The 12,157-nt window shown below is 34.3% G+C and overlaps 1 protein-coding gene across 1 annotated transcript; it reads right to left on the minus strand.

Moving 5' to 3' along the window:
* Positions 1-3,209: 3,209 nt before the first annotated feature.
* On the minus strand, positions 3,210-8,569 carry LOC126712396 (uncharacterized). Its single transcript, XM_050411711.1, has 13 exons — positions 7,795-8,569; positions 7,355-7,596; positions 7,196-7,253; positions 6,535-6,659; positions 6,218-6,428; positions 5,851-6,136; positions 5,680-5,746; positions 5,536-5,596; positions 5,348-5,414; positions 5,165-5,255; positions 4,689-5,039; positions 4,384-4,608; positions 3,210-4,000 (listed from the first exon to the last, which is right to left on the minus strand). The coding sequence occupies exons 1-13, from the start codon at positions 7,883-7,885 to the stop codon at positions 3,566-3,568; spliced, it is 2,310 nt and encodes a 769-aa protein (XP_050267668.1). The 5' UTR covers positions 7,886-8,569; the 3' UTR covers positions 3,210-3,565.
* Positions 8,570-12,157: the final 3,588 nt, after the last annotated feature.

Genomic DNA, 12,157 nt, shown 5'->3' on the forward strand with positions numbered 1-12,157 from the left:
TAACTATGTTATTATTAAACGTATAATTTTTATGCTTAACAACCTAACATAAACTCTGTTTAAAAAAATAATATAATAAGTGTGTGTTTGGGAAGTAATGAAAATTATAAATTATTTCACTATTCAACTTATTTTTGTTATTATTTATGGGCTCTACTGCACTTTTTGGTATTATTTATGGACCTTACTATTCTATTTCAACTAACTTTTACTTTTATCTACAGTATTTTTAGTAATAAGTTTTCAATTTCAGTAAAATAAGTGGTATTCAAACAGACCCTAAAGCACTATGTTATTATTAAACGTATAATTTTCATGCTTAACAACCTAACATAAACTCTGTTTAAAAAAATAATATAATAAGTGTGCGTTTGGGAAGCAATGAAAATTATAAATTATTTTACTATTCAACTTATTTTTGTTACTATTTATGGGCTCTACTGCACTTTTTGGTATTATTTATGGGCCTTATTATACTATTTCAACTAATTTTTACTTTTATTTACGGTACTTTCAGCAATAAGTTTTCAATTTCAGCAAAATAAACGGTATTCAAACAGACCCTAAAACATTAAACTCAAAATCTAACTTTTTTTTTTTTTTTTTTTAATAATAAGATAAATGAATTAGAAGCAAATATTAAAAGCGACATGTAAAACCCAACACTCTACTCAAATGTATCATATTTTGAAGAGCTCTACCTATTGTCGATAGCCGTTGGCATTCAAATTGGCTGTAAAAGTCGGCCTAGGTCGAGGGGTGGGTCAGGTTTCATATGTGGTTGGAGGGTTCTATGTGTGATTGTGAGTGTTATATAGTATACACCGTGAAAGTTTGTCTCTAATTTTTTTTTTCTTCTTCTCTACTTAGAGGTTAGAGCAAATATAAACATTACACTAAGTGTGCGTTTGGGAAGCGCAAAACGCGCTTCCCACGTCTTGCGTTTGCGTTTTTTTTTTTTTTTTTTTTTTTTTTTTTTTTTTTAGCGCCTCTTGTATTGTTTATGGGACATAAACAGTGCATTTAGGCAAGTGAACAATGCAACGAGCGTGAACAGTAACTTTTTAATTTGTTTTTTATATCATTTTCAGCAAAATAAGTGGTATTTATGAAAACTTATTATTCAAAGTGCTGTATATAAAAGTAAAAGTTAGTTGAAATAGCACAACAGTGCCCTTGAATAATACCAAAAAGTGCAATGAAGTCCATGACTAGTAACAAAAAAAAGCTGAATGGTGAAAAATTTTAATTTTTCATTGGTATCCAAACGCACACTAAGAGTTCGTTTGGGAACAACTTATTTAGCTGAAACTGAAAACTTTTTGCTGAAAGTATTATGGATAAAATAGTACAATAGGATCCATGAATAGAACCAAAAAATACAATAAAATCCATATATAGTAGCAAAAATAAATTAAAAAGTAAAAAAAAAAAACTAGCTTTTTAAGCTAATGCCAAAAGCAACCTAAATTAGATAATGAAAAAGAATAAGATACTTTATTTATAAGAAATAAAAAATAGATATAAAAAAAGTAACTTTGAAAAAGAAAATTCAATAGTTAGAAGATGATAGATTTAAATCTCAATTGTTTCTTTTGAAAATATCAAAAAAGTACTCATTGAACTAAAAGATTCTAGTCACTTATAAGGAGATGACATTGAATTCCAAAGATTAGCAAAAAGGCATTCCCTGGTTGAGGTTTGTGATAAAATATATAAAAATAATAATTGATGAAATTCCTATTGTATCTTCCCTATTTTGACGGACTTAATTGACCTTGAAAAGCTGTGTGGATCCTGACCACAACCTTACAAATTCTATCTTTGATGTTTGGAAGTACCAACCTGCACCGTGGAACTCATTACCAATAAGTTTGAATTTGGTACTTTCAATGTGTTCTAGTCCAATGAGTTGTTAGCTTGTTTAACCAGTTTGGTTCCAGTTTGCGTCAAAACTCAAAAGTCCAACGGACCAACCCATGACCATGATCATGTTAATTAAAAACACATTTTCTTTTTCTTTTTCTTCTTTTAATTTTTATGAATGAAAAATGACTCATACATCGCGGAGTTATTATCCTGACTTACCCCAAATTTTATGGTATGGGACCACCAAAACTACTTGGGACTATCCAAATTAAAAACACATTCTTAACCTTGAAGTTTGGATTGTTTTTATTTTCACTATTTCCATTTCAAATTTTTTTTTTTTTAATGCTTCATGTTTAATTCCAGTTTTATATTGATCGTGATATTAATTTTTGTTAGTAAACTAGCAGTGAAGTATTCTTCATGTTTAACAATTTCATTAAATACTAATTCTAAAATACTGTGAAATATATGATTTTTTATTTGTTGTAGAGTGGCTGGCAATTGGCAAACACAATTTGGCAGCATATGTAAGAATTGAATGGCAAACAAACACGCTCCAGGACCCACACTATGCAAAGGTGCTCGAAAAATTTAATGCTACAAGGCAAAAGTGGCTTGAAAAATTTGTGACCGCTCCTTATCAGTTTGAGACTTTTATAGCAAGAAATAAAGATCATGCTTTAATATTCTCATCCAGTGCCGTCCAACCTAAATTCTAAAGACAAAAATCACAAATTAGGCAAAGGGTGTAAAAGAATACATTGATTTCGAATATGGAATCTGTATATATTATCCTTTCAACAAGATGTTGGGAGGATATTTCTCGGTCAGTACAGGCCTAATTCCTCTATGAAACGACAAATTTCTATTGTTATATGGGATGGTACATCATCGATAATTGTTGAGAAATGATATGTCTACAATATTTTCATAATATTTTTACAACAAATCTTAAGTGACAAGTTGTTATTGGTTGTTATTATTAGGACAAAAAAATAATCTTAGTGTTAGATTCAAATTTGAACCAATAATAACTAACTATTTATGATTTTTTGTAAAACTATTGTAAAAATATTGTGAATATAACATCTCTCATAATTGTTTCATTGTTCTACCATGTGTGATGGGAGTAATTCATATTTCATAGACTAAAATGACAGCATCCGAAAATTGTGTTCCTTTTTGACATTCCCTAACAGGACCCGTCTTGTGATTGACTGACTAACCTTCGATTCTTTTTTTATAACTTTCCTGGCCTTCTGTTTATTTCTTTAAGGAGCTAGCATTAAACTGAAGCCGTGTAGCAGTGAAGGTTAAAACAATAAGGGAAGCACCAATTGAACATAATCTTAACCATTCTATTTAGTATCATTGTTTGTAAAAGGACATGAATGTGGTAATGCTCGTAAAAGGATTATTCTACAAAACTTAATCATCATCCTAGCAGCTGATAGGTCCAGGTTTTCACTCCGCCTAGAGGTCACAGCAAGTTTCCTCTGCTTGCCCGGAGTGCTCTTCTTTTCTGATCATTTGATATTCGGAAATTGTTATCAGTCAAACCTTGCATGTATCATCACTTATTCGATCATGCCAAAGTTGAGGCACCAAGTCCCAAGTATGAACAGAAAGAATTATCGAAATAATGTGTTACCCATCCTTATGTCCCATCAAAGAGTTGTCAATGCGACTCACATCAAAGGCGCTCATTGCAGAGTAATTGCAATGGCAATGCACCACTGGCATGGAAGCCACCTCCAGTCTCTTCGTAGACAGAGGGGAGAAGGTGGTCTTGCCTTTTTACCCGGGCATGGGGCAATGATGAAGTAATGTCCATGAGGTACTGCTGCTGTTGAGAGAATGGCGTGTATTTAGGGCCAAGTACTTCTAGTGGTGAAGGGGGTGGAGGAATATGGACGTTGGAACATGGGATCCGCATCTGAGTGTCTTGCCTTCCCTGTTGCCAGCTCTGAACTTGGGTCATGGATGTTGAAGTTCCCACAGGCCTGTATTGAGCTGCCAGCTGGGCAGGCCAAAAGCGTTGATGCTGCTGTTGTTTTGTCAAGGCTGCAGGACTTGCATTAGGACCACATAGTGGACTGCCAAGATATAGAGGTAGCTGCAGCTGGACCTACAATCAAGCATTACAACATAATTTTAGAAATTTTATTAGCTAACATGGTGAGAGCTGCAACAGTTAGCAACAAAATCATAAATCATATGATAGAATGTAAGTTTCTGCTATTTGCAAGTTGGAGAATTTAGATGGGTTCATGTTACATAATTGGGCAATCCTATATTAACTGTCCTATTTGTTGGTCCCTCTATGTAGAGCTTACATTTGATTCTCTCATTAAGTGGGTGAAAAAGTAAGTAATTCCATAAAGTGAGATCCATCGAGCTACTCAAAACCTTGTAACAAGTGCAGGGAAAAGGACATAATATTGGGAGAGTTGCAAAAAAATGTTTAACTTGCTCTATTGAAATCTCCTCCTACAAAAGAAAGAATAAAACCTGATGTGCTGCTGCTGGTGCTACTGAAAGCTGATCAGAGTAAGCAGAGGAGGTATAGCGACTTTGGGGCATAGAGAAAGGCATGAGAGTCTGCTTTTGTGCCAGAGATTGAAGATAAGGAACTTGGAATTGTGACGAAGAATCTAATCCATTTCCAGCTCTACTAACACTATTCTTAGCTTCCACCCCACCCCCTCCAGCCGACAGTGACAAGAAATCAAAACCCTGCCAGCAACCAGAGAATAAAAAAAAAAATTGTAATGGAACTACAGAAGAAACCATTGGTAATTGCAATATAAGTTTACCTGCTGCTGTGAATTGTATGCCCCAGACGCCAGAGCAGCCTGGGGCTGATCTTGATGGAGCCGCTGGTGCTGAAGGCTACCAGTTTTAGCTTCAGATATATTTCTTTCAGTGGTTGAATTGCATACATTGCTAGGAGAAGCAATTGCATTTAATCTGTTATCTACACCTTGAAAGTTGTTAATTGCCATAAGAACTCCTAGACTCGATCCTTCCTGTGGTCTCAATTGATTAGGTTGCAGTGGCAACCTCTCTTGGTTCTCTTGAATATTTAAAATCTGAATGAGATGACTTATGTGAAAATGAGTGGCACACCTCTTCCATGGCTTTTTGTTGACAACAACTTTTGAAACCTGCATAGTTAACCATAAACTAATCGGATGCTTAGTATGGAAAGAAACGGAGAGCTTTTCAAAGTTGTGAACAACAGCTAAGAGAAGCATACAAGATAAATATTCATTAATTAAGTCACATTCACCTTTCCAGTTAAAGAACCGTTTTCAAAAGACCTGTGTCTGGGGGCAAACGTAGCAGTGTCAAGCCAACCTGGAATTTTAGCATCTGAAGACCTGAGACAGATAAATGCATTAGGAGATGAGAACCAAAAATAAAAAAAGGTTACATGAATGGGTCAAAATCAAAGAGAATGTAAGAAAATTACTGCAAAAGACCATGACTCCCAACACCATGTGACGCCTCAGAAGACAAGCCTGGCCACAATGCTGGACCTTTTGATAGAAGAAAAAGTATGATAGTGTCACAATACAACTCCAGAATGCCACTTTTGCAACTGAAGCAAAAATCCAAAAAATATGATAATGAGACCATCCAAGCAAGCTAATACTGTACCATTTTTCTTGGACTCCTTGATCACATTTTGTTCTTCTGGTTGACTTCCAATGGCTATGACCTATAAAGCAACCCAAAGCCACCTTTAACTTAAGATCTAGCTGACTAAAAGAACATTTAGTTAGACTAGGAAATTACACTTACTGGCCCCAGTGCAATCTCTGGTTTCACATCAATTATTGGGGTCCCTGGTTGTGCGGGTGGCTTTAATCTGCAGAAGCATAAAACACATGGAAAGAATTATATCCAAGGAGTGTCATAAATAAGAAAAGATAAGAGAGCGCTAATACTAAATAATCTTTAAAAACTACCCACCTAGTATCCAAGCTTAGATCAGAATAGCGCAATGGATTTTCATTGCTACTTTCACTATTAGCCAAGAATGACATGCTGTTTAGATTCAATTGATGACCAGAACAATCTGATTCCATATTAATTTTCTTGCTTTCGGGCAAAACAGGTTTTTCTTGAACACTGAGTTCATCCAAAGAATCTACTTTTGCAGTTTCTTTAGGTGAACTTTCAAAATTAGACGACGAATTGGCAGCCTCGGCAGTTATCAAGGGGGTGGAGCTCAAGTTGTCATTTGTAACTGCAGAATCTGATAAAATACACAATTTAACAGACCACAACAAAGAGAAAACCAAGACTTAAGATTGTAGAAAGAACTTAATGAAGGAACCTTCCAATGTAGGCATTGGGCTCTCCTTTGACACTGGCATTGCTGAAGGTTTTGCTTCCATAGATTCACTGTCTAATTTACTCTTCTCACTTGCATCATTGTTTGGGAACATTCCAGCCAATGCATACAAGGTCTCCACAACTTCTTCCTCATCCTTTGTTATTGGCCCAGTGACAGTCTTTCTTGGGAACTTGTCTGAGCCACATTGTTTCTACAAAAAAAAAAAAAAAAATCCAAGTATATTAAAATTCAAATTCTAAATCAAAAAAGCAAAAAGAAAGGAATTTTTCAATAGTGCCAAGATAGAGTGGACTAACCATGCTCAGCTTGGATTTCTTTGCTCCATTCTTTATGAATGATTCCACTCCACTGATTTTATGGTTCAGCTTCTTTGAATCTGGTAAAGGTTGAGAAATAGATTCGCGATTGCGCTTCTTTGTTGCTGTAAATTCAAAAAAGAAAATTCCCAAACATTAATCCCCCCAAAAAAAAGCCAGCAGTATATATATATATATATATTTTATAATAAAAATTAATTTATAAAAACTTTTGATTCATTAAAAAGCTAAAGTATCTCTTTTAGAACAGAATTAAGCAAAATCTAAAACACCATTATACTAATTAATTTTAAAAGAATAACGTACCATAAAAGTTTCAGCATCAACATACTATTAAATAAGAATTAAATGAGAACATACAGAATCTTGTGTCTAGAAAAAGATAGAAAAAGCAAAAAGCTTCAGTTTTGCTTCAGTCCTAATCCACATACCAAAACAAAACAAAAAACTTCCCAGAACACCCACCAAAAAAAAAAAAAAACTACTCTAAAATTTAAACTTGAGACTACTCTAAGAGATTCACCAAATTAAACAAAAACCCACTTCAAAAATAGGATTACAGAGACTCAGACCCCAATTATATCCACAAAAAAAAAAAGGCTAAAATCTTCCATTTACTACTAATTCATGACCCACATACCTGACCGTAGTTTTCTTGGAACAGAGGCATGATCAACGCCATTGCAGTCATCAAAAAACTGTAACAAAAAATTAAAAAAAAAAAAAAAATTGTTAAACATTAAAAAATAGGAGCAACAAGCTAGGACTAAACTTAACACAGTCATTAAAGATAATCGACCTTTTTGGGAACCTTAAATCTCTTGCTAGAACCAATTATACTCAAAGAAGATTCTTCTTCTTCTAAGTGAAGCTCATCTTCATTATCAGACACGTGATCACAACCCATTTCGCAGTCTTGGTAATCGAAGCTCGAGCTTGTTGTTATAGTACCAGCAGCAACACTCAATTCTCTTAGCCTCTCTTTCTTCGCTCTTTCCGAATGTACAACTACAAAGTCCCCACCAACACAATCTTCCGACCCTTCAAAATCACACAAAACTTTTTTAAGAGAAACGATAACAATAATAGCTAAAGGACAGACACGCATAACCTGCGAAGCCTTATCACAAAGCCAAAGCAAAACAACAACGAATACGTAGACAACGACAAGTAAAACAAAAGGGTTTATTTATTTATTTTTGCTTTATTTGTATCTTCCCGTGGTTTCAAGTAATTTACCAGAGAAGTGCTTGTTGTTGTTGTTATTGTTGTGGGACCTGGTGAGAGAGAACCGACTAGCTCCACGCCTCACTTGGCGAGCTTTGTCCATTTCTTCTTCTTAGCTATTAACAACAACAACATCATCATCATCTGGGTTTGTTTTGAAAACTGCTTTTATGGCTCACAATACCACAACAAAAAAAACGCTCAAACCCAGATCTAACTATTCTTCAATATCACAAAGTTGAGAGTAAATTATATAGTTTCCCTTTGAAAATGTGAATGATGAGAAAGAACGTAAAGAGAGAGAGAGAAAATGTATGAAGATAGAAGAAGTCTCTCTCTCTCTTGTCTTTTTTTGTGTATGTGTGTGGGTTTGTTTGGGTTTTGAGTATTTAGCGAAAAGCTAGGCGGAAAGAGAAGCGAAAAAGTGGCGTTTGGGTTTTCCAAAGAAAGAGAAAAATCAACACACTTAGTTAGTTGCCAGATATCTCTCCGTTTCTATCTCAGACTCTTGTTTTTCGCTCTCTCTCTCTTTGCTTGGATTAGATATATAGATATAGCTATAGATATAGAGCTATAGCTCGTCGGTGAAAAACAACAACAGTGGTGGATTAAAGACAAAAAGCTAACGAAGAGACTCTCTGCACAAAAGAGAAAGAAGGAAAGAAAGAAAGTGCAAGTCGTTCCCTCGTGTTCAGAGAATCAGGTTCTTTGTAAATTAAAGCAGACCTACAGAGCCAGACACACAGAATGAGAGAGAGAGAGAGAGAAAAAAAATGGTCAGATATAGAAAGAGAAAGTTAAATTTAGCAGACCCCAAAAAAAAAAAAAAAAAAAAAGGATCTGGGTTTGAATAATGAAATCACATTAAATAAAATTAAATAATCCCCATTTATGGTGGTATCTCCTAGAACCAAACCCATATCACTGAATCCCATTAATTCTAATATCAAATATTCCCAACTAACACACTCTTTCGCCGTGATTACACTGAGAGACTCTCTTACTTTCCTACGAAAAAAAACAAAATTCAGAACCACCCTTCATGTTAAATCCAACTCTGAATTATTAGATTAAAATAAACGATACTGATGTGACACAAGTACGACACGAATACTACACTTCAAATGAAGTTTTCGTGCTCTTTAAATTATAAGGCAAGGAAATTTTAAAGAAAAAATGTGGAATTTGAAGTTGAAGTCCCAAAAGCTATGAAAGCTCTCACTCTCGCAAAAGACGGAAAAACCAAAGCTTTTTTTCTGAATTTCTGAATTCTTTTTCTCGCTCTATAATAAAATCGGTTAAAAAGACAAAAAGAAAAAACCGTCTCTCTCGGTCTGACGTCATTCCGTGATCGACGGTGGAGATCGAGTGGTCCCTCACAGCCGTTAGATCGCCACTGAGACAAATTGGGATTCCAATGTGTCATCCACGTTGGACAAAGCCTAATCCATTTCAGCTCTCTCGGTCCACGTTGGAGTAAAGTAAAGTAATGCAAAGCAAAAGAATCAACGGTCCTGATTCATTTTTGTAAACCACGGATTGATTTGAACCGTCTGATTGGTTTCCTTTAATGGGATTGAGACAAGTCATTTCATGCTTTTAATATCTCAGACCAGTAACTGAAAACCTAATCCATTCATCGACGGCTACTATCGCAAATCCTCCGGATCTTCGCCACGTGGCATAGCTCACTATCTCCCCGTACCCAAAAAATAAAAAATGTTGTTCTCTTCTCAAATCTCACTCCTCCTCTGCAAGAAAAATATTCTGTACTTTTTTTTATTTCCATACAATTTTTTTGCCTCTGATTTTTGCTTTTGTAAAATTTTTTGGGTCAAGAGGTTACATACTCAGAGCTCAATAATCGCTGTGAGAAACACGTACCAATATCAGGTGCTATAACAATGCGCGAGTTTGCCGATTCAGTCAGTTTTTTTTTTTTTTTTTGAGCAACAGTCAGTTTAGTTTTGCTAGTAAAATTTGTTGTCTTAAATAAAAGATCGATACTGCTTATATAAAAAAAAAAAAAAAAATTGCTATCAGAGTAGATGTCAAACTATCTGTCTAAAAAAAGTGCGAGTTGATTCCACGCGCCAATTGAAGAGTGAGCTTGAATGATACGAAAATGTTTGTGATTAATTTATGATATTTCACTTGTTAGACACTGAAATCTGCGACGTTACTTGTCGAAAAAGTTGTTAGCGACTCACGAGGAGAGGACAGGGCAGTCATAGCACTCGGCGATTAATAAGTAATGTTAGGGATACTTAGGTCTGTTTAGATACTTCTCAAAAAAAAAAAAATTTTCTGTTTAGTTGTTAAAAATTAAAAATTGAAAATTAAAAACTGAAAACATAAAAGTAAAATAATTTTTAAATATATGAATAGTATTGTAAAATCTAGTTTTAAAGTTGTTTTTATAAAAAAAAGTATTTATGAGTCCCATAAACAGTGCACGACAAAACCCATCAAAAAAAGTTAGACGTTGGACGTAGAGGCAATATCCAAACAATCACATAATATATAATTTTGTGCAATAATTCGTTATAGCACAATTTTGTGAATAGTCGGAGTGTGTCTCTACGCGGCCACCATCATCATATATCTTTTAATCATAACTCATCACGTGGCATGTTATAACACAAAATTATATATTTTAGTGTATGTTTGACAAAAATTATAAAACCAACTTATTTTTGTTACTATTTATGAGTTCTATTACACTTTTTAGTATTATTAATGGATTCTATTATACTATTTCAGTTAGTTTTTATCTTTATTTACATTATTTTTATCAAAATTTTGTTAATTTTAACAAAATACGCAAATTTCAAACAGACCGTGTCCATAGCGTTATTCGCAATTAATTGGTTAGATGATGGCGATTTTTTTATGGGATGTTATGATTTTGACTCTTTGGGTTTCTGCATTAAGTGTGGCAGTGAGGGAGTCATGTTTGCTGCGTGACTCGTAGCTCATTTTCTGGTACGTAAACTTGAAATTACCAAAACAACCTTCATTTTTTCTCAGTGAGGCAATTATACCCATGTTAAATTTCCTTTTTCTTTCTCTCTTTTGGTTGGATGTATGAAGCAAGTATAATCTTGATTTAGCAACAATTTACAATTTTCCATTGTGCTTATCTTAATTCAAATGTCTTGTAGCTTCCATCTCAAAAAAAAAAAAATGTCTTGTAGCTTTGGTCTTTTGCTGAATTTCGTTATGATCACTTTTTAAAGAACCTCAACTTTGCATAAAAATAAAGTTTGGTACAACACTCCATATTTCAATTATTTGAATAATGTTACTCCATCAACACAACTATAAAGTTGTAAGTTTTAAAGCAATTGGTCCCATTATAAAGGAGGTCATCAATAAGCTAAAGCCTATAGGTCAAGTGCTAGGTTTTACATTTTTTTGATTGATCCGGGAGATATATTTTTTGTATGAATATTGTGACATGGGCATTGTGATTTTTGTAAGCTGTCGGTAAGTGAGGTCTTCCTAGGGCAGAGACAGGAGAGTTTCTCCTTACAACAAATTCAATACCTTTCCTTCCCTTTTCTCACTCCCATGAGTGCCTATTTTGTTAAATGCCTTGGCTTTCCATTCCACCTTGATTGGGAAATTTGATGTTTTCTTCTTGATTGTCATTGTCAAATTGATGTGGTTAAGGTGGTCAGATCCTACTACTAGAGTTAGAGGACATTTCTAGATATGGGACTATTGGCACTTGTTAGATTATGGTGTTTAGGCCCAAGTCCAGTTCAGCCCATTAAACTGAATGTCTAATTCCAGTTTAGTGTTTCGTTTTTCATTTTAAGTATTTTGTATGATATTTCTGATCTATCTATCAATTCTCATTTCCGTTCCCATTCTCCTTTTTAATTATTTAAATTAAAATTTTTATTTTAATTCAAGCCCCGAGCTTCAGGCCCTAGTTCCAACTTTCACTGAAGTTGAATTCACTTTTATTATTTCTCTTTTCAACCTCATTCAAATTTTAAAAATTGTTGTTTTATTGTACTATTAGTTATAGACTTCGGCCATATAGGTGGGCTTTATTTGAGCATTTATGTTGTGATTTAGTAACATACATTCAAACTTGACAAACAGGTCAGGTCAATTGGGTTTGTGTCATATCAAATTACTAGTAATATTCATGAGTCAATTTAACCTGATATTGGACTTACACGAGTAAAGGTTTCGATTAACCTGTTTTCATGGGTCCAAAAACCCCTAGCTATACCCATATTTTTTCTTCGAGTTCGAGCAAGATACAGAACTCTACTTGTACATAGCTTGGTCGGTGTCAAAGGAAGCGAGAGAGATAAGAAGGAGGGAGTGTATTGAGAGTTGTTAGTGAGTTCTGTAA

This window comes from Quercus robur, chromosome 2 (genome assembly GCF_932294415.1).
Source record: "Quercus robur chromosome 2, dhQueRobu3.1, whole genome shotgun sequence".
NCBI classification, from domain to species: Eukaryota; Viridiplantae; Streptophyta; class Magnoliopsida; order Fagales; family Fagaceae; genus Quercus; species Quercus robur.